Source organism: Budorcas taxicolor, chromosome 7 (genome assembly GCF_023091745.1).
Source record: "Budorcas taxicolor isolate Tak-1 chromosome 7, Takin1.1, whole genome shotgun sequence".
Taxonomy (NCBI): Eukaryota; Metazoa; Chordata; class Mammalia; order Artiodactyla; family Bovidae; genus Budorcas; species Budorcas taxicolor.
The window spans coordinates 16,709,552-16,735,458 of record NC_068916.1 but is presented as its reverse complement, the minus strand read 5'-3'; the positions used below and the strand labels follow the sequence as shown (position 1 = coordinate 16,735,458).

The following is a 25,907-nucleotide window of genomic DNA, read 5'->3' as shown; positions in this document are numbered from 1 at the left end:
GGGGGTCTACACTGTGACCTGGGCCAGAGGCTCAGCCCTAACTCTCCAGCTAGATTCTCTTTGTTGACGTGGTTGATGTGGGCCGCTTCCTCCCTGCCTGCGAGCTGTGGGTGCCTGTCTGTAGAAGAAGACTAATGATAGCATCCGCCTTGGGGGCTTGTGGGCTGGCGCTAAATCAGAAGCTGCTTCCTGGAGCCTAGCGCGCTGTCTGGAACAGGGGAGGCGTGCTGCCAGTGCCAGCAGCTATTATTACTCCTGGGGAAGGAGAACAGGAGATGGAGAAGAGAGTCAGCCGGGTAGAGGGGGAGCAGAAGTGGGAAGAAGGCCAGACAGAAGGCAGACAGATGGCGGAGGTCCGTGGGCAGCAGAAGCTGGGCGTGGAATCTTAGATCCCAGGCCAGGGATGGAACCTGCGTCCCCTGCATTGCAAGGTGGCTTCTTAACCACTGGACCAGCAGGGACCAACATTAAGAAATGTGTAAGTGCACAGTACAGGACGATCAACTGTAGGCCCTGAGCTGGCTGTATACCAGAGTTCTAGAATTCATGCACCTTGTTTATCTACACCCAGCCCTTGGCAACCACCCTTCTTCTCTTTGTTAAGCCGTAACATTTGGGGTCATTTGTTACAGAGCAGTAGATGAATAATACACAGAGTCTTTCTGTGATCATCCTAGCTCCAAACCTCGCCCTTCCTGGGGTCTCAGTGCACACACTACCCAACATGGGTTTTCTGGATGCTCCCCCCAGAGGGTGACTCCCCCGTGTCTTGGTCCCTGTTCCACTCCTGGCTTCGCCATGGACCGTGCCCGGTCGACTGTCACACGCACTCACCCGACAGCACTGGGAAGGTTTCCAGACAGCCTGGGGTTAGTCTACCATCTGGGAGAACTGACTGTTCTAGTCAGCTGGGGCAGCTTAACAAAATACCACCCACTGGCTGGCTTAGACCACGGGGTGCTGGTCTACTTTGTAGGAACACGTAGATCAGGCACAATCACCAATGACACACCAAGTTACAAGGCGAGGCAGGCGACCCTGTAACCGAGGTCTCGTCAGGGAGCTGGAATCACAACAATTCCTTCCCTTTTACCTTTTCTGCCTTTGTTAACCTTGTGCCCGGGCTACAGAAGACCTGAACAGACTTTTCTCCAAAGAAGACAAACAGATGGCCAATAAGCACATGAAAAGATGCTCAATATCGCTATTAGAGAAATGCAAAACAAAACCGCAATGAGGTGCCACCTCATACTGGTCAGAATGGCCATCATTAGAAAGTCTACAAATAATAAATGATGGAGAGGATGTGGAAAAAGGTAGGTACAAACCTAAACGTTAGTAGGATTGTAAATCAGTGCAGTTACTATGGAAAACTATAGAGATTCCTTAAGAAAACTAAAAATAGAGTTTCCATATATCCAGCAATCCCCCTCCTGGGCATATATCCAGAAAAGACAAAAGCTCTAATTTGAAAAGACACATGCATCCCAATGTGCAGAGCAGTACTATTTACAATAGCCAAGACATGGAAGCAAGCTAAGTGCCCATCAAGAGGTGAATGGACAAAGAAAATATGTATAATAAGTAATGGAATATTACTCAGTCATAAAAAGAGTGGGATAATGCCATCTGCAGCAACAAGGATGGACCTGGAGAACAGCTCACTAAGTGAAGTACGTCAGAAAGAGAAAGACAAATACCATATGATACTACATATGTGGGATCTAAAAAACAGTACAAATGAACTTATTTACAAAACTGAAACAGACTCATAGACATAGAAAACAAACTTCACTTACCAAAGGGGATGCTGCTGCTGCTGCTGCTAAGTCACTTCAGTCCTGTCCGACTCTGTGCGACCCCACAGACGGCAGCCCACCAGGCTCCCCTGTCCCTGGGATTCTCCAGGCAAGAACACTGGAGTGGGTTGCCATTTCCTTCTCCAATGCATGAAAGTGAAAAGCGAAAGTGAAGTTGTTCAGTTGTGTTCGACTCTTAGCGACCCCATGGACTGCAGCCCACCAGGCTCCTCCGTCCATGGGATTTTCCAGGCAAGAGCACTGGGTGGGGGGATAAATTGGGAGTATTGACTTAACAGATACAAACCACTATATAAAAATGGTTTCCCAGGTGGAGCTAGTGGTAAAGAATCTACCTGCCAATGCAAGAGTTGTAGGAGATGTGGGTTCAATCCCTGGGTTGGGAAGATCCCCTGGAGGAGGAAATGGCACCCTACTCCAGTATTCTTTTTTTTTTTTTTTTCCATACACATAATGCTACTCCAGTATTCTTGCCTGGAAAATTCCATGGACAGAGGAGCCTGGTGGGCTATAGTCCATGGGGTTACAAAGAGTCAGACACGACTGAGCATCTGAGCACATATATAAAATAAGTAAACAATGACCTACTGTATAGCCCAGGGAACTATATTCAATGTCTTGCAACAAACTATAATGGAAAGGAATTGCTAAAAATAATTATATATATGTATATAATCGAATCACTTAGCTGTGCACTTAGCTGTACAAATTGTAAATCAACTGTCAGTTCTCAGATGCTCAGTCATGTCCGAGTCTGTGACCCCATGGATTGTAGCCCATCAGGCTCCTCTGTTCATGGGATTTTCTAGGCTAGAATACTGGAGTGGGTTGCCATGCCCTCCGCCAGGGGATCTTCCCAACCCAGGGATTGAACCAGAATCTCTTATGTCTCCTGCATTGTCAGGCAGGTTCTTTACCACTAGCACTACCTGGGAAGCCCTCACATGTACATAGCACATGCTAAAGCACATGTGGCAAAACAAGTGTAGGTAAAGGGTGTACGAGTGTTCATTATACTATTCTTGCAACTTTTTTGTAGCTGTGAACATTTTCAAAATGAAAAGGTAGGGAAAACATAAACCGCCCTCACGCTACCCCATATGTACCTCCAGCTGTCATCATTTCACTTTCTAAGCACTGGAAAGATTCCTCAGAGGCATCTCTGTTCTCCTTCTCTATGTGCCTGTTAAACATTTAATAACTGACTCTCCAAACATGCCAGAAAGTTCTCGATCTGTAGCGTTTGTCAATTCCTATGGCATAAATACCCCCACCATGGCCAATTTCGGGCTACTAATGTGGTGCATTAGAGACAGAATTGGTGGGGACTTCCCTGGTGGTCCAGTGGCAAAGACTCGGTGCTCCCAATGCTGGAAGCCCAGGTTCGATCCCTGATCAGGGAACTAGATCCCACATGTCACAATGAAGACCTGGCTCAGCCAAATTAAATAAATAAACATAAATATGAAAAAGAATCCCTGACTCAGGGACCAAGATGAAGTGCACCTGTGACTTGTCTCCCATTTCCTTCTGTGGCACCCTGCAAATAAACCATTACTTTAGGGAAAAAAAAGACAGAATTAGTAAGAGGTATAGCACATCTAACATGGTATTTCCAGCCTACAGAAGAGACATATGTAAATAACTTCAGTAGCATAGACAGGGACATAAAAAGAAGTGTTGAGTTTTGAGAATGTATTACCATTATTTTAATATAATCCAGTTGATTGTAAGTTTACACAATCAGTTTTAAAATGACCGTGTTTAACAACTAGCTCCAAAATTCCTGAAAATTTGACAATTGGCTCTTGCCAGGCAGTCCAAGCTGGTTCCAGCACACCTCTGTAAAAAATGAAAGCTCAGCCACTTGAAATCTGGCTTCCACAGCCACCATTCAACCAAAATCTTCTAGCTTCTCTACTCAGGGACCTCCATATTACAAAGTACAAGGGCCGATGGATACCATTCTGACCTGGTCTGCCTGGCCTGAGTTCTCTGCTGCATTCAGCACCGCTTACTCCACCTGTCTTCTCCAAGCAACTCCAGGTCCTCTTCTGACCTGCTGACCAGTCCTGCCCAGTCTCTTTTAAGGGCTCTTTTTCCTCCATCTGACTATGGAGTTTTGATGTGCCCACCTGACGTATTCTCTCTGGGTGCCCTTGTCTAATTCCATGATTTCAACTACAACTAAGAAACCCTTAGACCTTCTCAGCAGCAAACCTGTATATCCCAACCTGTTAACTAGTTTGCTCCTCTTCAAATAAAGGCATTTCCAACAAAGCCAGAGTGGAAGCCCTCAACACTTCTTCTCACCTCCAGGTGGCGCTCCTGAGGGACAGAGAACGCAGATCGGTCCAACCCTGAAGCCAGGGAGTCTATGCTGCCTCCCTTCCAAGTCCCATAGATCTTATCACAGTTTTAGTAATGACAAAGGTTTCAATAGGGCAAAGGCAACGTACATTAACTCTCCCCATGGTACCAGCGAGAACACCATGTGAAATGCTGGGCTGAACGAAACACAAACTGAAATCAAGACTGCCAGGAGAAATATCAACAGCCTTAGATATCTAGATGATACCTAATGGCAGAAAGCAAAGAGGAACTAAACAGCCTCTTGATGAAGGTGAAAGAAGAGAGTGAAAAAAAAAATGGCTTAAAATTCAACATTCAAAAAACTAAGATCATGGCACCCAGTCCTATCAATTCATGGCAAATAGATGGGGAAACAGTGGAAACAATGACAGATCTTTTCTAGGTCTCAAAAATCACTGAGGATGGTGACTGCAGCCATGAAATTAAAAGATGCTTGCTCCTTGGAAAAAAAGCTATGACAGACCTGTGTTGTGCCTAGTCACTCAGTAGGGTCCAACTATTTGAGACCCCATGGACTGTAGCCTGCCAGGCTCCTCTGTCCTTGGGGATTCTCCAGGCAAGAGTACTGGACTGCGTTGCCATGCCCTCTTCCAAGGTATCTTCCCAAGCCAGGGATCGAACCCAGGTCTCCTGCATTGCAGGTGGATTCTTTACCAACTGAGCTACCAAAGAAGCCTAGACAGCGTATTTAAAAGCAGAGACTTTTTCCCCACAAAGGTCCATATAGTCAAAGCTATGGTTTTTCCAGTAGTCATGTACAGATGTGAGAGTTGGACCATAGAGAAGGTTGTGCGCCAAAGAATTGATGCTTTTGAATTGTGTTGTGGGAGAACTCTTGAGAGTCCCTTGGACAGCATGGAGATCAAACCAGTCAGTCCTAAAGGAAATCAACCCTGAATATTCATTGGAAGGACTGATGCTGAAGCTGAAGCTCTAATATTTTGGCCACTTGACGCTAAGAGCTGACTCACTGGAAAAGACCCTCATGGTGGGAAAGGTTGAGTGCAAGAGAAGGGGGCCGACAGAGGATTAGATGGTTGGATGGCGTCATCAACACAATGGACATGAGTTGGAGCAAACTCTGGGAAATAGTGAAGGACAGGGCAGCCTGGCGTGCTGCAGTCCATGGGGTCAGGAAGAGTCGGATACGACCGAGAGACTGAACAACAACGCTACCAGCACACCACCTCTTCCCAGCTGCACGACCATGTCCAGGTACCGCCACTTGGTGGTGGATTCTCTAAATGGAAAAGAGCATCTGGGCGCTGACGTGAAAAAGGCATGACCTTCTTCCGGTCCAGGTGTATCAATTCACACTAAATGGATGGAGGGAAGAGTGGCTCACACTCAGCCAGGTCTCAGCTTCCCGTTCCTTTTCTGGACCAAGACCAACAGGTGCCTTCCGAAAGTGCTGTACAAATGTGGGCTCATTCGCTCTTGCTCTTGAAGCAACTCACTTGCTCGTCTGTTAGTCAATGTCAGTCACTGTCAGTGAGTCAGAGTCAGTGGCAAAGGGCAGGCCCATCGGTCAATCAGTCAGAACCCAATTGAATCGGTTCTTATGGTGGGTCGCTCTGTACCGGTTTTTCCGGCCACGCGAACCCTGTGTTGTCTGTAGGAAAATCTTCGCTCGTGACAGACTCCACATCCTCAGGCTCCGCCTCTTCGCTTTCTTATCCAACCATAGGTCTCTGCCACACAGGAGTACACGCCCCCCAGGTCACATCCAGTCATAGGCCCCGCTCTTCCGAAACTCTGCCCTATCAGAGGCCTAGCTCTCCAGGACTCTCCCGCCCTCTGTGAGGCCACGCCTCCATTGTGGACTCCCTCCACGGCCCCTCCTTCCTTGGGAGCCCTGTCCAATGATACGCCCTTCCTTTCACAAACCCCGCCCCCAGGACTCGTTTTTCCCAGGCCCAGACCCTACCAGGCAGACGCGGCGGATGACGGTATCGAGTCGCGCCCCGAGAAGGTCACACGGGATCCTCCAGCATGGCGGCGGCGGCGCTGCGGGCAGGCTGGTGCCGCTGCCCGCGGGTGAGCAGATGTGCGGGGCCAGGAGGGCGGGACTAGGGAGCTCCGGACCGGCGACCTTCAGGATCTCGCAGTCCTGAGATCTTTGATCTCTTTGCGCCTTCCCTGGGCTCCGCGAGAGACTCAGAGTTTGGTCACTGGGTCAGCCGAGGCCGGGGCGGGGGCCCGGTAACGTGGGGCCTGGAGCTAGGCCTGAGGGCTGGGGAGCCGAGACTGTCCGGCGAGGGGCAGTAATGCATGGAGCCGGCAGGGAGAGGATCACCCCTCATTTCTGGCTGACCCCACGTGTACCGAGAAGTGAATGGTGACCGTGGCGCTCCGTGGAGAAGCAGTGGCGAGGAAAAGGCAGAAAACCGTGACAGTCACGGCTCGGCTTTATATGCTTTGTCCGCGACCGGGAGCACTTTCCGTCTCTCCTCCTAATCCTCTGAAAGTACGGGAGGTAGTTGTCGCCCTGGCTGAGAATCTGGGCTCACAGATGCCTTGGGGGTCAAGGCGTATAAAGTGCATTGGGACAGTAGTACTCACGTTGCTACTGTTTGATGCTGTCTCAACAGGTTAGGAAACTGGGAGCTCAGTCGTGCTAAGCAAGCTGCCCACAATCTCAGAGCTAGCAGGGTGGTTGACCTGGTCCAAACCTCAGGTCAGGAAAGAGCGTTATCTCACAGGAATCTGAGTGTTAGGAGAAACAAGGTATTTCTGACTCAGGGCAGAGCTTTTCTTCTGGACGGATTGTCTTTCGAGTCAGAGTTTGAAGGCTGCGTGTACAGGTGTTTGATTTGGGCACAAGACAAAAGAGGAGCCACCTTCAGGTTCCGTCCTCCTGTGGGGTTTTCCTTCCCAATTAGAGAGTGATCCGCTTCAACTTCAGACTGCTGCTGACATCGGTGGCTCCAGGACCAATGGCTGTAGGCATTTAGAAGAAGAAAACAACAAAGCAGTTAAAAGTTTCGATAAGTCACAGGAGTTACTCTTGAGTAGCTATAGGAGATCATAGCATCTGTGTAAGTCTGTATGTTGCTTAGAGTTCCTGGAGACAGGAAGCATGGAACAGGATGAGGAGAGGCCCAGGGATTGTAGAAATGGAAATGTGATTTTGTCAGGTCACTGACATCCGTGTTACTGGCTCCATGCTGGGTACTAGGATGCAGCACTGAACAGGACCTACATGGAGCTTCCCTCCTGGAGCTTAAGTTCATCATTGGGTCAGAGAAGAAATGCCTTTCACATGAGATTAGCAGCATCTCTGCCCAGATGACTCCCCTAAGTTGCTCTGTTCACATCCCAACCCTGGATCAGGACGTGGTAGGTTTATTGCCAGGTCGTGCCTGGGACAGTAAGTTATCAGTGTGTACCTCTGAAAGCCCAGGCCTCTGGTCCTCCAAGGCTGGCAGAAGTAGAGAAGGCTGGTGAGAGAAGACTGGTTGCCACCAGCATCAAGGCTCCGCATGCCCATTTTCAGACTAAGGCCTTAAATCAGACTGGCACATTTAGCCTTTAGCGTTCTTCCACCATAGGTTGGCATTTCCTAGGACCCATCTGGTTTTCCCTAGGTTCAGAGTCGGGAGGGTACATGTAGGCCCTGCAGGTACAGTTCCAAGATTTTCTACCAGATTCCACTGGCTTCTCAGAATTTGAGAAGATGGTCGAGCATCAGGCATGCAGGTGGCATGGGATAAAAATCGTCAGATGAGCCTTAGCAATCTCTGCTCTTTTAGGTGGCCTTTCATTCCTTGCTCATCACCCTCTGTTCTAAATGGATCTTTATCTCTTCTCCCTCGATTAGAGATGTGTTGGCAGCGGAGTCCATCTCCTGTCCAGCCACAATCTAGTGCCACTGCCCCATGGTACCTACCAGCTGCCCCGGCCTAGTGGAGAGCTGACCCTGGTGAGTGACTCAAGACGTGAGCGAGCCGGCTGGAAGGGGCGGTGTGAGGGTCAGGCACAGGTGAGAGAAGAGCCCTGCAGGATGCTGCCCACACTGCCGGGGCATCTGATGGGCAGGCCTTCTGGAGTCAGAGAGCCCAGTGGGCCTGGTGCTCTTGGTATCTGGAAGTGCTCGGCACACTTGGGGGTGGGGCTCCTGTCTCCCAGAGTGGAGTGGGATCCCTGTAGCGGAGCTGAAATGCACCGCCTACTGGGTCGCACGTCTGGGTCCTTCAAGCAAAGCTGGGCCTTGCTTCTGGGAGGCGGCCCCATGGGCATTTGCGTTCACAGAGTCACACATCTCCTGGAGCTGGGTTTCCCCAGGCTAGACCGTCCTTACCTTTATTTTTTTTTTAATTGTATTTATTTATAAAACTTACATTTATATTTTTGTACAAAATTTCTATAATTTTGTTTTTATATAATTTTATATATATTTATATAATGTTTTTATATTTTTATAAAATTTGTATTTAAAATTTGCATAATTTTATTTATAGCTATCCTGGGTCTTGGTTGCTATGCTTGGGGCTTGCTCTAGTTGCAGCGAGTGGGGGCTACTCTCCAGTTGCCATGCGCGGGCTTCTCGTTGTATTAGCTTTTCTCGTTGCAGAGCATAGGCTCTAGGGCTCAGAGGCTTCGGTAATTGTGGCGCCAGGGCTTAGTTGCCCCACAGCAAGTGGGATCTTCCCAGATCAGGGATCAAATCCATGTCCCCTGCGTTGGCGGGTGGATTCTAAACCACTGGACCACTAGGGAAGCCCCGATACCTCTCTTACTCTTGACGTTGTTTGTCAGAAACAGCATTTTCTAGAGCTTTTGCCCTCCCCGTCACTCCTCCTCAACCATGCGTCTGCTGGTGTTTCACCACCATGGGGAGGAAAGCCCCAAACCTCACACTGACTCCACTTCCACATCCTTGAGCAGCCCACACCCTCCCTTCCCTTTTGAGTCTCAGCACAACCCTCTAGTTACCTGTGCCAGCCTGTCTCCCCAGCCGTGTCCTGGGGCTGTTGTAGGTGTGGGACGTGTCTTTCCCATTAGTTGTCCACGTCTCTGATCTGCCCTGGCCCCCCACCACTGCCACCCAGTCCCCAGCCCTGGGGTGAGTGGTGGGGCTGCTGTGAGCTGATGCAGTCCCTGACACTCTTGGAACCTGGGTTTCCCGTGGAGAAGGGCTGGCCAGGACCCATCTGGACCAGACAGCTACGTGCCAGCACCAGATCTGGCCACACCACCTCTGGGGCAGCACCCAGACTTTCCGCCTCTTTTGCTGGGGCTCGATAGCAGACAGGGAGGCTGTTGCCCCTGAAGCTAGTAGGGTGACTCCCTAAGCCTAGTGGTGGGCCCTGTGCACCCTCAGAAGTGGGAGCAGCCAAGCACCTGAGGCCATGTCCCCGTGACCTGAGTCACTCGCTCACAGTAATTTTTGAAGCTTTCTCTTTCCTGAACCTGCGAAGGAGGAGAAGCCAGGATCTAAACCCAGCTGTGTCTGACCCTAAAGCCCGTGTCTTGGGCAGGGCAGTGCATGGAGTGGGGCCTCATGTGGGATCTTCCTGGACCAGGGATCAAACCCATGTCCCCTGCATTGGCAGGCGGATTCTTATCTTCTGTGCCACCAGGGAAGTCCCTGGCCTCATTTCTTTTTATCGCTGAATAATAGCTTGTTGCCTGGGTGCCCCACAGTTTATCACCTAATAGTTGTTCAGTGTGCCTCTTCTACTCTTCTGCAAAGAGAGAGCTCTTCATTGTTAAACCTGTATCAACAGAAAATAGAAAATTAAAAAAAAAAATCCTTTGTCTCTTTCTACATTCTTTCTAGTCCAAATCCTATTCCTCTGGAAGCAGAAAAGGCTTTCTCTCCGGCTTGCTCGATAACATCAAACAGGAATTAGCCAAAAACAAAGAAATGAAAGAAAGTATAAAAAAGTTCCGAGACGAGGCCAAGAAGCTGGAAGAGTCAGATGCGCTCCAGGAAGCCAGGAGGAAATACGTGAGTCCCCTTCGTGATTCGTCTCTGAACAGACTTATTGGCCAACCCAGTATGTTAATCACTGATTAACCTCTCTCACCTCTTACTTGCTCCCTGGAGCCAGGAATCCCTGTAGCGCAGTGCCCCGGCTGTCAGGGTCCCTGACGATGGGGAGTAAGGGGGCGAGGGGAGCCACTCAGCCTATCAGGTCGGTGGCGAGCCTGTGGCATCCTCTACACACAGACCAGCACACGGGGGGCTTTCTGGACCTCCTGCCTCAGAATCTGCATTGTGGGGGAGGCTCAAGAGAGGGGGACATGTGTATACTTATGGCTGACTTGCACTGCTCTACAGGAGAAACCAATACAACATTGTAAAGCAGTTATCTCCAATTAAAAAGAAAAAGAAAAGAAAAGAATCTGCATCTCCATAGGTCTCTCAGGCACTAGGTTTGAGATGCATACTCTGGAGGGCCTCTGAGTGAAATGGGTAGAAAGTGGGTTCCAGGGCTAGTGTAACTGTTACATGGTCGCTTGGCCAAAAACTTGGATTTTTCCCTCAGAGCGTACGGAAACACCCAAACAACTTTCAGCTGCCTGAGAACGGGCCTGTGGCCCTTTATCTGTCAGCCTGCGAGGGCTCTGCGAGGTGGATGCAGAGCCCGCCATCTCCCCTGTGGGCGGCTGAGCCTGGGGTGTGGGCGCTTGTCCCAGATGCCCCAGGTCCCTCAAGTCCCTTGGTGTTTTGCTGTGTTGATCCCCGATCCCAGGCTGCTGGCACAGTGAGGCCTGTTCCCTCCGAGTCTCCGCTAAACTCTCTGTGGGGGATTCCACCCTATGGGAGAGTGCCCTTCCTTGTCATTAAGGAAGAGGAGTGGGCTGAGGGGCCACCTGGGGGCAGAGGAGGCTGAGGTTGGGGCAGGGTGCCTGGGTGGGGGCAGAGTGGGAACAACACCCCCCCACTACCGCCCTCAACATATTGCTGATGAGAAGATAGGCAAGTTCACCCACTGCCACCCAGAGAGAGATTCGGGGCCTAGGGCTTTGTGCTCAGGTGGGTCCCTGTGCAGGCTTCATGCCAGGCTGCGGGGCAGCCAGGGACCCTGCCGGAAGGGAGGGACCCGTTGGGCAGGCTGAGGGGGAGGGGCAAGAGAAGCAGAGGTGTCTAGGGAGGAGGTGACTGCTGAGAAAATGCTGCTTTGGACTGTGCATCACAACACAAAGACACAATGTCCTTCCCGCTAGAGAACCATTGAATCGGAAACCCTGCGGACAAGCGAGGTGATCAGGAAGAAGCTGGGGGAGATCACAGGCACCGTCAAGGAGGTAATGGCCTCAGGGCTCCCAGGGCCTCTTAGCCGAGGCTTCAGGGCTGGTTTGTTCTTACCTCTGGCAGAGGAGTTGGGGGGCGGAGGCAGTGCTGGGAGCCTCAGGAGGAACTGGCAGCCAGCACTGTGTAGGCTGGGGTGGTGAGCAGCCTGTCCACTCCAGAGGCTTTCCGGAGATAGAGTCCAGGGTGCCCTCAGGAAGGAGGGCGAGGTCAGACCAGCCCACTGGCCTGCTTAAGTTAGAAGCCTCTGTGCTACAATCAGGAGGGTCAAATGAGGATGTTTTTCTTCCCTCCTTAGGATAGGAGGGGAGCACTTTGCCTCCAAGGGTGGAGGTGGGGAGTGACTTTCCTGGAGGGCTTTCTTTGTTGCTTCTGTTTGGTTTTTCTGCTCTCCTGGGCTGGAGAGAGGGACCTGCCTGCTAAGTCGCTTCAGTCTTGTGACCGATGGACTGTAGCCCTCTGTCCAGGCTCCCTGTTCATGGGATTCTCCAGGCAAGAATACTGGAGTGGGTGGCCATGCATTTTTCCAGGGGATCTTCCCAACCCAGGGATCGAACCTGAGTCTCCTGCATCTCCAGGAGAGAGGGGCAGGACTTTGAGGCCAGCCCAGCTCCATGCATACCTCCTTACCTTCTTCTTGCCTCCCTGCCACCCGTGGCTGCCACTCCTGTGTATCCTGGGAGGCCTGGGGCTCCTGTCTGCTCAGTGCCTGCAGCCACAGGCCCAGTGCCCCAGAAGTCGTAGGCACCCTTCTCGAGCACACACATACCCCAGTCACAGCTCCACCAGCCAGACATGCTCAGACTGTCTACTTCCACCCCTCTTCGGCCTGGTTGGCCCTTAACCTTGAGGGAGCTCCTGCAGCCCCCGGCCTGTGCCATGTTGACACCTCCCCTTTCTCCGTCTCAGTAGAGTCTTGACGAAGTCAGTAAAAGTGACCTTGGCCGGAAAATCAAGGAAGGTGTGGAAGAAGCAGCCAAGACCGCCAAGCAGTCTGCCGAGTCAGTGTCCAAAGGCGGGGAGAGGCTTGGCCGGACTGCTGCCTTCAAAGCCCTCTCCCAGGTGAGCTGGGCTGCGCTTGTGCCTGTGGGCACTCCAGGCTCTGTCCTGTTCCCACCCCCCGGGAGCTGAGTTCCCATCTCTGGGCTCAGCCCCTCCCAGCTGGGTGGTGTTGGGCAAATCATGGCCCCTAGGGAGCTACGGATTAACAGACCGAGAGCTCCAGCCTGCAGTCAGTGGCTGACACCCTTAGGTCTGGCCCAGAACCCCGAGACTGTCGCTTCTGGTCACTTGAGGTCCTGAATTCCTTCTGTGAAGACCTGACCGCACACTGGGCCCTCTGCTGGCCACAGGGCCACAGGAGAGAAGGTCCGAGTTGCTGCTCTCAAAGGATCACAAGGCAGGCATGGGGACAGGGGAGGGGCAGGCAGTTCTGAGTAACATGACAGGAGCGTCCGGGGGCGGCTCCAGGCCAGGGGAGCAGGCATTGCCAGCTGGGGGCACCGGGGCCAACTGGCTGTGACCGGAGACACTGCAGGGGCCTGGGGGCCATACGGAAGAGTTCAGGTTTTATCCTGAAAGCACAGCCACCAGCGAGGACTCGGGCAGCGGCCCAGAGGTGGCTGGAGAGTGTCGGGTGGTGGGGCCGGGAGGGAAATGGGTTCCGGAGGTTTGGGAAGTCGGGATCCACAGACTGGGTCAGCCTGGATGGGGGTCATGGGGCAGGGGCCGCTCAGGATGTCCCTCCAGTTGCTGGTTTCTCCCCACCTGAAGGGAGGTTTCCAGGGAGATGGGGGAATCGACCTCAGAATGTGAGGGTCGTCTGGGGGCTGCTGTTAGAGAAGGGGTTGATGGGGGTGGAGGGGGAGTCAGGGACAGAAGTCAGATAGCCAGGGTCTCCTCTCGGCAGCGAGCGTCTGCCTCCCCCTGAGGCTCTGACGAACCCTTGGCCTGCACCTGCAAGGCAGCTGACCTTGAGACCTGGAGCCAGGGTAGGTGTACAGCTTCTGATCAGGGGTCGCCCAACTCCCACATGCCCGGCTGTGCTCTGCAGGGCGTGGAGTCTGTCAAGAAGGAGATCGACGAGAGCGTCCTGGGACAGACCGGGCCCTATCGGCGACCTGAGCGGCTCCGGAAAAGGAAGGAGTTCGCTGGAGAGAAATTCAAGGAAGAGAAAGTATTTGAGGCCAATGAGTAGGTACCAGACCGGTCAGGGGCCTTCCCGCCCCATATCCACCTCCCTTTTTAGCCACCTGCAGTGTTGTCTGTCTCTGAGGACCACACAGGGTTCCGACCCAAGTCTGCTTGTGGGATTTCTTTCTGCCCAAGGTTCCCTGGCTTCCTGAGAGAATGGAGGTGGGGAGGGATGGGCAGGGGAAAGGAGAAGGCAGGAGGCCAGGAGGTGAGGCCAGGGTCATCACACTGTCTGGCTGCTGCCTCTCCCTGTGGGAGCAGCCCCCGCGCTGCGCTCACTGGTTCCCTGGTCTTCCCCAGAGAGGCGCTGGGGGTTGTGCTGCACAAGGATTCCAAGTGGTACCAGCAGTGGAAGGACTTCAGGGACAACAATGTGGTGTTCAATCGTGAGTGTCCCCATCTCTGAGCGGCCCAACGGCAGGGCGGTGAGAGACTCCCTGAGCGCTCCCCGGGGGCGGGCACCAGACATCGGAGGAGGCTGGGGTCTGAGAGAGCCAGGCACTGCGGCAGAGTCACCCAGCGTGTGCGCAGCGGAGTGCAGGCCTCAGGAGGCCCAAGGGGAAGCACCCAGTACATCTCGGGCGGCAGGGGCTCTGCCGTTGGGGCTGGGTCACCATCTTGACTAGAGCCAGCGTGGCTGTGGGGCAGGCAGGTGTGAGTGCCCCCCGCCCCCCGGCCCTGTCCCCACCCCGATGGTGCAGCTGTGGATTTGGCCCCACACACCCCACCTCACAAGCCAGGAACCAGCTCAAGGCCCAGCGTGCTCTGCCCACTCTGGGGCACCTGGCTTCCCTCGCACTGACAGGGAGCCCTGTCCTTCATCCCATGGTGATTCCCAGAAGCCTGTGTTTCCTTTGCGGTGAAAGCAGCTGCCAGTGGAGATGGCCCCCCACAGTTCACACAGCCCCCCAAGCTCATGGTGGCAGGGTCTCCACACCCCCACCCTGAGGTTGACCCACAGGCCCTGGTCTCTTGAGGAAGAAGCAGCCTCGGAGAGGGGCCCTCAGTTACCATGTCTGCTCGGGGTGGCTGTGTTGGAGGGGGTGTGTCTTTCTGGAAGGGACCCCTGAGCCCTGACCCTACCCGCTACCTGCCACAGGGTTCTTCGAGATGAAGATGAAGTATGACGAGAGCGACAACGCCTTCATCCGGGCATCCCGTGTGCTGACAGACAAGGTCACGGACTTGCTGGGTGAGTGGGCCACCCCAAGACCATCCCCTCACGCTGAGCTGGCAAGGGGGCAGAGTCCCAGGCCCTCACTGCCCTGCCGGCTCGGCCATCCCAGGGGGCCTGTTCTCGAAGACAGAGATGTCAGAGGTGCTCACAGAGATCCTGCGTGTGGACCCCGCCTTTGACAAGGACCGCTTCCTGCAGCAGTGCGAGAACGACATCATCCCCAACGTCCTGGAGGTGGGTGTGCGCCACGTCCCTGCCCCTCCGTGGCCACCAGCCCTGGCTGGAGCCTGGGAGTCCTGCAGCCCAGCCCATACAGAGCCCTGTGGCATGGCCTAGTGGGACTGCAGGGAGCGCCCCCAACCCCGCCCCCTGGTCCTCTGTGAACATCCGATCCCTCCTCTTGGGGCCCTTCTCCCTCCTCTGCGTTCCCAGTTTCCTCAGGACACTTGGGGCAGGGCTGGGAGGAGATGAAAAGGTAGCAACTCCCCAAAGCAGCAGCCCGAGCCAAGGCGGGAACCTCTGGGGTAAGGTCATCTCAGCCCCCACCCCCACCATGCCCTGTGGTTCCCCCCCAGTGCCTCCCACCCCCTAGGACCCTCACCACATCCAGTTCCTGTGGCAGCTTCTCTCCTCGCACCCTGGGAGCCCTCCTCTCTGCCCCCGCTCTGCCCCTTTCCTCCTAGGCCAGGCCATCCAGAGCTTTGTCCCCAGGGCTGGCAGGCTGTCCCTGCCTGGCCAGCTCAGCTCAGTTTCCTAGCTGGGACCCAGACCTCTGACCACTGCCACCTTCCTGTTCCTTCCCGCAGACTCTGGGGACCCACCCTGGGTTGCCCCACTGTTAGCTGCGGGAGCTCCCCTCCCACTGCCCCAGCCTGGCCAGGTCTCCCCTCCCCAGACTTGGACCTCAGGGTGGGCCTGGGAGGCTGCGAGAAAAGGGTCCCCCTGGAGAACATTCTCCAGCAGTATCTGCCTGCCTCCAAACCCCACTTTCATTCTCATACTTGATTTTTGTCTTTCCCGTTTTAGGCCATGATTTCTGGGGAACTCGACATTCTCAAAGACTGGTGCTATGAAGCTGTGAGTGCTTGCTGGTTGTTTTTTTTTTGTCCTGTTTAGGCCTAAGAAGAAATAACAGTTTGGAGGAGATCTGCTTGGGTGGCTCCATCCAGGAAAAGATCGATGGGGATGGGGGTGTCGGGGGTGGGAGTGGCTGCAGGCTGGGGATCCAGGGGTCAGGGAAGTGGGTGGAAAGGGACACTGGAGAACCCTGGGGTGCATCAGATGTTCACTCTGTGCGTGGGGGTCACAGGTGCTGGCCACCAAGTGGGGTGTGAGGCCCCACGGCCCCTCTTCCCGAGGCCAGGGTTACATCACTGGGCTCATCCCTTGGGGATCAAGAGGGTGCTTCGGGGACACCAAAGCAGAGCTCGCACACAGGCGGCATTGGATGGATTCATTAGCTGCTGTTCTCATCATGAGATCCTCAAACATAGATCCAAGCAGACATTGATATATTTTTGCGTGGGTAAGAGCTGCGTGTCTTAAGGAGGCCTAGCTGTTCCTGGAGTTGGAGCTCCAGGTCCCAGGCCATGGGCAGGGCTGGGCTGCGTGGTGGCAAGTCAGGCGGCCTCGGGAGCACCCCGTCTGCCCCGTCCCTTCCTGGCAGCCTGCTTGTCCCCACGGGGCCACCTTGCCCCATCCTTCTGGCTCCCTGACCTGTGTCTTCTGGGAGTTTGTTTTTCTTCCCCCCCAGCTTCTTGATACTAAATAATCCAGAATCTCTTTTGGTTGATTCTCTGCTTTACCCAGCTCACAAACAAGTTGGGAAAAGCAGAGGAGAAGATGTCAGGTTTTCTTTTTAAATACTCCCCTGCACGGTGACTAATCCAGCAGGCGTTTATGAGTGGGTTGGTTTTTTTTTTTTTTTACTTTGGGACTGTTGAGATGTGACTGGTTATCTCTACCCGCGAGCTGCTGCGGGTGCCCCTAGAAACACAGCCGAGGTTGAAGCCACTCACCTCAGGGCGTTCTGAGAATGTCGTCTTTAAGAAAGCATATCAGAACTCAAGATTGGCACCTTTTTTTTCTTTCATTTGGTGGGTCCGTTAGTGGCATAAAAAGTGAGTGCTGTTGGAATGTCTTCCATTGAGATGCGAGATTGCCATATTCCAGGCTTGGGAGTAGGCACGAGAGGGCTATGGTGTCTTTGCCCCATAGAAGGAACAGGCTGCCTGCGGCTGAGAGCCACCCACAGGCACTGGTCAGGGAGAAGCGGGCAGACCCAGTCAGCTCACCCCAGTGCAGCCGTGGGGCAGGATGAATCCTAGAAAAAAGCGTTTGGTTCCAGGCCAGGATCCACAAGAGAATGTTCTGCATCAGCCAGAGAGGCCTCAACTTACCTCTCTGGGAGCATGTTCCTGTTTGTGTTCCAGGCGCGTTCCCGACCTCACTGATGAATACCGCTTTCAGTAGTGGTGATACAGTGCTCTTGGTGATGAGAGGGAAGTGTGTGACTCGTGCCAGCAAGAGGGTGGCACCAGCCTGCCTGCTCCTGGCATCTGTCACTCCTGGCGTGAGAGCCCTTTCTGGGAGATACATGAGCTGAAAGCCTGAAACCCCGCCTGTGAGCCTACTACCGGCCTGGGGTGTGTGGTGCCCCTGGCTTCTAGGTGCCTTGGCATGGCTTGCTTGAGGGTGGCCGGTCCCATGGGCATGTTCGGCTCTTTGTTGCAGACCTACAGCCAGCTGGCCCACCCGATCCAACAGGCCAAGGCTCTGGGCCTCCAGTTCCACTCCCGTATCCTGGACATTGACAACATCGATGTGAGTGCCTCTTCCAGGGTGAGGGGGAGGGGCAAGGGTGCTTCTCTGAATTGTGCCCAGCTGGGAAGGGTGAGTTCCTTGTCCCTGGAGGAGTAGGGTCGCTTTCACTGAAGGGTTTCCATAGTCCTGGGGTTGGGAATTCTCCAGCAAGTGGTGGCCCAGGGGTGCTGCTGCCCAGATCCAGGGGCTCCTGAGGCCAGGGCTCTCCCTGCACTTTCACTGAGAAAGGTGGGGGCTCTTTTGGGACCACTCAGGCCCCCACTGGTCTCTCTGCCACGACTGTGTGGGGAGCCCACACCCGTATGGAAGACAGGTGCCTCTGAGAGGCCTCTGTGTGTCCACAAAGCCTCAGTGCAGGGATCGTGTCTGGGTCCTCAGCGATTCAGATTCTGCTCACAGTTGGGAAGTGCCCACTGAAAACAGACTGGTGGGCGGCGGTAGGGAGGCCTGGGGTGCTGAAGCTTGGGTCTGCCCCTGGACGGGGGCCGCAAGGAAGGCACCAGGGACCACTCTCTGAGGCCCATCCACCCTGTCCCCACCCCCTGCAGCTGGCCATGGGCAAGATGATGGAGCAGGGGCCAGTGCTGATCATCACCTTCCAGGCCCAGATGGTGATGGTGATCAAGAACCCCAAAGGCGAGGTGGTCGAGGGCGACCCGGTGAGTGGGCAGGAAGGGAGGGGCAGGGCACGCACTGAGTTCCTGCAGTGTAGGGCACCAGGACAGCACGTTGCACTGGGCCTGGTGGAGGTCAGAGGGCCACTGATCTGTCTGGTTTGACCAAGTCCTGAGTCCAAGCCTCTGCTTTGGATTCCAGACCCAGGCCAACACCCCAGACCCACTCTCTGCTCCCTCCCAGCCCTGATCTGGCTGCAGTACCCACACCCTCCTTCTGGTATGGGTACCGGATGCTCCCTGCCTCCAGCCCTCATCCTCTCTGGGTTCCGCAGGACAAGGTACTGCGAATGCTGTATGTGTGGGCTCTCTGCCGAGACCAGGATGAGCTGAACCCCTATGCAGCCTGGCGGCTCCTGGACATCTCGGCCTCCAGCACAGAGCAGGTCCTCTGAGCATGGCGGCCATGCCCGGGCCCTCAGGGCTGACCCTCACTGTGGACATGCAGGGAACTGGCGTCCACCTGCAGTAGCCAGACCTCTGGGGACAGGACTGTCAGCTCTGCCCCTGCTCTGCCAGGCCAGCTGCAACACCCGGCTGGATGGGGCGGGGAGGGTAGGGGGCTGCATCGGCCCCCTGGTGGGCTGCTGGCCTGTGGGCCTCAGACCAGGCACTCCCTCCCAGGACTGAGCAGTGGGGCCTGGGCCCACTGGCCACATCAGCCAGGCCATTTTAGCTCCTTTTTTTTTTTTTTTAAACCGTGACCTTGTTATCCTGTATATAAGTGGAGATTTGGAAATAATAAATCACCAAAGTGCAAGAGAACAACTTGGGTTGTCTAGGGTGTCTGTCACTGGAGTGGGGGAGCTGGGATTGAGGAGGAGGTGGGCGGTGGGCCAGCCCAGTGGTGATGAGGAGGCGGTCGTGGTCACTAAAGAAGCGGCAACAGAAGAGGGGGCAGCTTTACCTGGGCAAGACCCTGCCCACCCTGGCTATGTGTGGGGGTGAGGGGGGGCAATGACAAGGAAAGCTATGGAGGTTTTCGGTGACCTGGGTGGGGTCTCTTAAGGTTGAGGTCCCTGGGGCCAGAGGATCTTTAGCGACAGAATGAGTTTTGGGGGCACTCGGATCCTCCAAACAGGGAAACTGAGGGGTCAGTTGCAGAGGAGAATGGGGGTGTGGGAGCTGAGGTCGGGCTGGGAGGTTTAGGAGTACTGGGTGGGGGTGGGAGGGTGAAGTCCTTGGTGTTCACGGTTCTTTGGGGCCAGTGGTCCATGCAGAGGCTCGGGGCGGGGCCCGGTTTTCCCGGTGGGCGGGGCGGGGTCGCGGGCGCGCCGCGGCTCCCTGCGCAGCCTCCGCCCCCCGCGGCGGCCCCGCCCCCCCGTCGCCATGGGAACAGCCGCGGCGGCCCGGCTCTCGCTCTGCTCGCCTGCCTCGGTCTCCGCGGTTCCAGGGGCGGGTGGGGTGGGCAGAGCCGGGGACGCCGCCGCGGAGAGGCCAAGAGCGGACAAGGTGCGGGTCCCGGAAGACAGCGAGGCTGCCGGGCGCTGGGTCCCGGTCCCGGTTCAGGCCAGGGTGAGGGGCGCGGCGGGACGGAGGTGGTGGGGGAGGGGGGTCCCCGGGACGCAAGAACAAAGGGAGTGGGGCGGGGGAGCCGGGTCTAGCCCCCGCCACCTCCCCGGACCGCGCGTTCGCACCTGTTGTGCGCGGACCGGCCGGGTCGGGGTTTCCTCTCCTTGTTCATAGCTTCCCCACCTGCGAGCACGCCCGGAGTTGCGTGCCCGCGGGCCGGGCATGGGCGTAGCCCCGGGACTGAGGCGCAGGCGGGGGCTGGGGTTTGGCAGGGAGTGGGGGGGCGGCGGCGGGAGGGGACGACGCGGGGGCGAGGGAGGTCGCAGCTTCATCCCCGCATCCCGGGCGGGCCTCTCCTCCCCAGGGCGCGCGGCAATGTGAGCCATGAGCGCGACGTGGACGCTGTCCCCCGAGCCGCTGCCGCCGTCTACGGGGCCCCCGGTGGGTGCGGGCCTGGACGCAGAGCAGCGCACCGTGTTCGCCTTCGTGCTGTGCCTGCTCGTGGTGCTGGTGCTGCTGATGGTGCGCTGCGTGCGTATCCTGCTCGACCCCTACAGCCGCATGCCCGCCTCGTCCTGGACCGACCACAAGGAGGCGCTCGAGCGCGGGCAGTTCGACTACGCGCTGGTCTGAGCTGTGCGGCGCCCCTGGCCGGCCCTCGGCGGGGTCTCTCTCGGAGGGCAGATCTGACGAGGGGCGCCGCCAGGCCTGGACCGCGCTCGGGATCCTGCCCCGCGAGCCCGCAGCCCGAGTGGGGAGGGCATGAGAAGTCCAAGCCCTCCCCCCTCAGACCCCTCCCATCCTCCCTCCTGGCCAGGCCAGAGCCCCACTTCGTGCCTTTATCCTGCCTTGTACCACCCCTCCGCCCCCAGCGTGTAGGTGTTTCTCTGTTGTTGTCCTGCCGCCTAGCAGCATGAGTGTCCTGTCCACTCCTGTATTCGGAGACCCCCGAATCCTTTCCCTTCCTCCTTGTTCTGTGACCATCCTCACTCTCCACCGCGCGCAACCCCCCCCCCCCCCCCCCCCCCCCGTAAGCACTGAGCCCCTCCTCGAGCTCCGGCTTGCGGGGCAGGCTCTCCTCGGCTCACAGGGTGGGATACTGCATACCAATATGCCCTGCTCGGCCTGCCCCGGAGACAGAGCCTGAAGAGCGACAATGGCTGCTGTGTCCAGGATGGGTGGCTCCTTCCACAGGAGGAGAGGGCAGACAGGTTCCCTCCCGCCCCCAGCCCAGGCCCCAGTTCAGGTCAGCACGCCCCTCGCTCTGTTACCACCTCCCCCTGATCCCACTGCCACACCCCCTCCCCAGACCCTCCCCTGGCCTCTCAATCCTCCTTGCCTCTGAGCCCATGCTGTTAATAAAAGCTATTATTGAGCGCTTACTGCATGCCAAGCAGTGTGCTGAGGTAGAGACTCTGCACTTGGCCTCTTGTATTTTCAGGATCCTATTAGCATCATCATTCTACAGGCCTGGGGACTCGGGTCCAGACAGGTTCAGTGACTTGCCAGAGCTAGAATCTGAACCCAGGGCTGACTTTTGCACACTCTTAAGAGCTGCCCAGGGCTGAGAAACACGTAGATGCATGCTCTGGGGAACTGAGGCTAACCATCTCTAATTCCCCCCATTCCAGAAAGAGCCAAGACCACCCTTCCTTCCCTTAACTTGGGGTGACTCTGGGGGCCATTGATGGAGTTAGCCTGGTAGGGAGCTGGAATGGGGCACCCTCAGCCAGCCCTGGAGGTTGTCTCCGAGACCTGACGTGGCCTCCTGGCACCGTGACCATACCTGCAGCCCCAAACCACTCTGACCTGATCCCTCCGTCCCATCATCAACTTCAGGAACCTCAGATCTGGTGTGGTGGGGCCGTAGTCACGGAGTGGGCTGGCTCCGTTCCACGATCCGCCTGGGAGAAATGCTGTGCGCCCCGGGGGAGCCGTGTGCAGTGTGTGTGGGGAGAAACTGAGTGTTGCTATAAAAGGAAGGTTGTATGAATGCACAGGCTCCGTGAACAGAAAATTCGCCGGCTCTTAGAGAACTGGTGAGATCTGGGGGAAGGCGGTACTGTGCGAGGACACCTGGTGCCCCCACCCAGCCTGAACCAGCCTGTCCCTGCCTCCGCACCCTCAGGGAGGCTGATGGAGGGGGCCGGGCAGGGAGAGAGACCCAGGAGCACCCCTGGGAACATAAGGCCTTTGACAGCAGCTGGGAGCCCAGCCCCACCCTCTACCCAGCTCTGCTCCCTTCTCTGCTCCCCTTCCAGCTCTCCCTCCCTCCCCAAGGCCACCTCAGGGACTCACTCCCCTCCCTCCAACTTCCTGACACATGGGCATACCCACCCCTCACCCTCCCCTGGCCAGGGACCTGACTCCCCCACCTCAGTCAGGCTCAGGCCAAGACCCTCCAAACAATCACCAAGGGTTGCTTCACTGCCCACCACACCCTCCTGCCTGGCATATCCCCCTCAGACCCCAGGTGGTTCTCTAGCTCAGATTTTCCCTCCAGCATTTTGAGCCCTCTCCCACCTCTAACTCACAGGAGAGTCATTCGGGGGATTGACAAGAACTTTATTCATTGTTACAGGAAACAGGATACTGGGCTTCGGAAGGGATGAGGAACCAGTGGTGGAAATATTTGATGGTGGTGTTAAGCCAGCCAGTTCTGTGGCTGAACCCCTCCTTGTACAACTGGGCTTTGTCTCTGAGACCCCCACTGCATCAAGCATGTCAAGGCAACTGCACATTGGCTCAGGGACTTTCCACCGTGGCAAGATCCTCATGACAATCCAGGGCCAGACCAAGCAGGATTGAGGGTCTGGGGGCTCACCGAGGTCTGGCGTGTCCCCTGCCTGCCAGGCCTCTACCTTGCCACCTGGCCCAGAAGCTCCAAGGGTACCAGGAACGGGTTCAGGGGGCACACCCCAGCTGCTTGCCAAGAGGATATGGGCTGGCTGGAGCCAGCATTCTCGGGGGCCTGAGAGCGGGCCTGGCCAGTCTCCTCCTGACCCCTGGAACCTGCCCCACTATCCTCAGTTCCCGACGCCAGGCCCCCAACGGCAAGGTCGCGCTGGGGGGCCGTCAGGTGTCGGTACATACCCGACATGTGTTGAACCAGGGTGGCGCAGGGCAGACGGGACAACTCCTCAGGAAGCGCCATGAGCAGGTCAAGGACCACAGCAGACTCTGGTGAGGGATGGAAAGGGGATGAGTCAGGAGGGCGGGGCTGGCCACCAAAGAACCCACCCCAGAGTGCCGGCCACTCCCTCCTCACCAGCTGCGGAAAGCTCAGGGCCCTGGCCACCACGGGAAACGGATGATAGGTACGTGTAGATCTTTTCGAAGTCCACAGAAAAGTCTCCCTCAGCAGACTGGCCAGCCAGGGACTCGGAGGATGCCTCAGGAGCAGGGCCTTGCGTCTTGGGGGCAGAGCCAGGAACCTCACGCCCTCCGGGGGCCTCGGGGGTGGGGCTGGAAGCCTCAGGACTCAGGTCCTCCTGTCCTCCAGGGGCGCTGAGGAGCAGTGGCTTTCCGCAAGCCTGCGTAGGCTTGGAGGGCACTGAGTGCAGGAGGCTGACGGGCTCCGTGGCAGCGATGGCGAGCACCTGGCAGGCAGAGAAAGTTCAGGGAAGGAAGGGCAGAAGTGTCCCCGCGGGTTGCTCCCCTGCCCTGCAGGAGACAACCTTCAAATCCTCCCTCCCACCCTGAGGAAGGCTGAGAGGGTGGACACGGAGGCTAGGGTGACCAATGACAGGTCAGAATCACAGAGCTGGCAAAGGGAAGGGATCCAGGTCCAGCTTAGACTCACATATATGACCCTGTCCTCTGGGACACCCCCATCCCGCCTGGCGGGGGGGGGGGGATGGCTGTACCTGTGAGAAAGCCACAGTAAGCGCCTCCTCCAGTGGGCCTGTTACCTTCTCAGCCAGATCCATCCACACCTGGGTGGAACAAGCAGAAGGTACTTCGGGATCAGTCCTCAGGAGTCCCCCATACCCTATCCCTCCCTGGAGCTCCCCTGTCCAGATTATCCCCCGGAACTCCCACTTCATTCCCCAGGGGCCAGCCCTGGGGAACCTTGCCCCATCTCACCTCGATGGGGGCTGGGGTCTGTGTTTCCCAGCGCCTTGGACCCTTTGGGCCACCTGAATGTATCCTCTGAATGGCCTCCCGGGCCACTCGGCCCTTGAGCTGCCGGAGAAAGTCCTGGATCTGGGAAGTAAGAAGAGGCCAAATGGACCTTCTAGAAGCCCAGGGCTAGGCAGTCCTGCCTGTTCCAGGGCTAGCCACTGCTCCCTAGCCTCCCGCTGGCCAGTGGTCGAGGGTCATAGGGACTCTGCCCGGGGTTCTCGGGCCAAGGCCCTAGGCATGACCAGCTACCTGACCAAGATATAAGGCCCTGGCCGGTTCTGGCTCCTCCCCGCAGCCAGAGCCCACACCCGTGGTTAAGTACTATCCTAGTCACCTACCCGCTCCTTCCACTCCGCTCTATTTCCCTGACTCTCACTTCCTGACTCCCACTTCAACCTCATTCCCGTCCAGTCCCGCTGCGACCTGCACCCATTCTGGGAAGTGAAGGAAAGTGTTCGTCGCTCAGTCGTTGCCGATTCTTAGCGACCCCATGGACTGCAGCCCTTCAGGCTCCTCTGTCCATGGAGTTCTCCGGGCAAGAATACTAGAGTGGGTAGCCACTCCCTTCTCCAGGGGATCTTCCCGACCCAGGCGGTGCCGTCTGCATTGCAGGCAGATTTCTTCACCATCTGAGCCAGCAGAGAAGACCCATTCTGGGGCCTCCTTTCGAACTCAGAGCTCGCCCCGCCCCCAAATTTTGCCTTCGCTCCGCCTCTCAGACTTCGGCGACACGGCCTCCTCCTCGCCTCGCCCCTCGACTCACTCTGTCCCGCCCTCACCCCGCCCTCAGCTTCTCGCAGCCACACAAGGCCCAGCCTTGCACTAGTCCCGCCTTCTCCGGCATTCTTCCGGTTCCTCAACCTCTGCCTCGGACCCGCCTCACCCTCGACCGGCCCACTCCAAGGCCCCGCCCCCAAGCCTCACTTCCGTCCAGCCCACCCTCAGGGCCCGCCCCTATGCCAGCCCCGGACACATCCTAGCCCCGCCTCCAGCCTTGCTCCCATCTCGGGACTCTTACCTCCGTCTTGCTCCGGCCCGGCAACTCTTGGGCCAGCTCGGCGGCGTCCAGCTCTGGTTGGCCCTGTCGCGCCTGCAGTAGTCGTAACAGCTGCCGCTTCTCGCTGGCTCTCCAGGCCGCGGGGCCAGTCACCTCAACCAGATAGCGCCTCGGGATCGCTCGCCGCCGCTGCGGTGGCTTCATGCCGGTGAGGCGGGTGAGGGCGTCGGCGTCGTTCCGGAGTGTTTCCTTGGTGGGCGGGGTTACGGCGGCCTCTGGGTCCAAAAGACCACGCGCGGAAGCAGAATTGGATGGGGGCGTGGCTCTGCGTTTGCCGGCCCGTAGGGAACTGCCTACCCCGGAAGCGATGGGGACTGATATCTAACTGAAGCTAAGGAGAACGAGACCCCACCGCCCGCATTCTGTCTCATTCGTGAACTGGAGCCGAGACCTTAGATCTCATCCCTCCCCTCCATTCCAGGAATAAGTCTTGTGAAACTCCTGTTATGTGCTTTGTAGCCAAGAACCTCAGGTGTGGGGTCGGATGGCCCAGATTGGTGATTTAAGTGATGTGGCCTTTCGAGCCTCAGTTTCCTCAGCCGTAAAATGGAGCTAAAATCCCCCCTTGTCTATGCTGTGAGGAGGGTGAGGTCAGGCAGGAGGGATTTAAGGACCTTAAGGCTAGACGGAGAGGAGCTTGGAGCAGACTTGAGCTCGAGGTCTTAGCAAGGGCAGGATCCGGGCGGTGGGAGTGGAGCGCGGAGAGGCTTTGAGAAGGCCGGTGTACTGGTGCAGGTTTGGAGGAGGAGACGAGGCTATTTAAGCTGGTAGGATTGGGTGTTCCCTTTTGTTAGGGACAAAATGCCCGTGGGCGGTATCTGCACACGTGTATAAGGGCGTGTGAGCCCCTCCTCAAAGCCCCACCCTCCAGTCTGGACCTCTTCCGGCCCGG

General features: G+C 56.6%; 3 protein-coding genes across 4 annotated transcripts; 2 read left to right on the top strand and 1 right to left on the bottom strand.

The window, feature by feature from the left end:
• Window positions 1-6,175: 6,175 nt before the first annotated feature.
• On the top strand, window positions 6,176-19,089 carry TIMM44 (translocase of inner mitochondrial membrane 44). 2 transcript variants are annotated; one of them, XM_052643186.1, is made up of 13 exons: window positions 6,176-6,230; window positions 8,014-8,115; window positions 9,976-10,146; window positions 11,370-11,450; window positions 12,367-12,516; window positions 13,508-13,647; window positions 13,948-14,033; window positions 14,747-14,839; window positions 14,934-15,058; window positions 15,851-15,901; window positions 17,558-17,647; window positions 18,196-18,306; window positions 18,597-19,089. In XM_052643186.1, exons 1-13 carry the CDS (start codon window positions 6,186-6,188, stop codon window positions 18,714-18,716), a joined length of 1,365 nt encoding a protein of 454 aa, XP_052499146.1. In that variant the 5' UTR covers window positions 6,176-6,185; the 3' UTR covers window positions 18,717-19,089. The 2 variants fall into 2 exon arrangements, with proteins under 2 accessions (XP_052499146.1, XP_052499145.1); XM_052643185.1 differs by having other exon boundaries at window positions 8,014-8,175.
• Window positions 19,090-20,217: 1,128 nt separating this feature from the next.
• On the top strand, window positions 20,218-20,466 carry CTXN1 (cortexin 1). The gene has a single exon (XM_052644289.1). It carries the CDS (start codon window positions 20,218-20,220, stop codon window positions 20,464-20,466), a length of 249 nt encoding a protein of 82 aa, XP_052500249.1.
• Window positions 20,467-22,386: 1,920 nt separating this feature from the next.
• On the bottom strand, window positions 22,387-25,326 carry SNAPC2 (small nuclear RNA activating complex polypeptide 2). The gene is made up of 5 exons (XM_052643679.1): window positions 24,977-25,326; window positions 23,920-24,039; window positions 23,700-23,768; window positions 23,102-23,432; window positions 22,387-23,013 (listed from the first exon to the last, which is right to left on the bottom strand). Exons 1-5 carry the CDS (start codon window positions 25,157-25,159, stop codon window positions 22,691-22,693), a joined length of 1,026 nt encoding a protein of 341 aa, XP_052499639.1. The 5' UTR covers window positions 25,160-25,326; the 3' UTR covers window positions 22,387-22,690.
• Window positions 25,327-25,907: the final 581 nt, after the last annotated feature.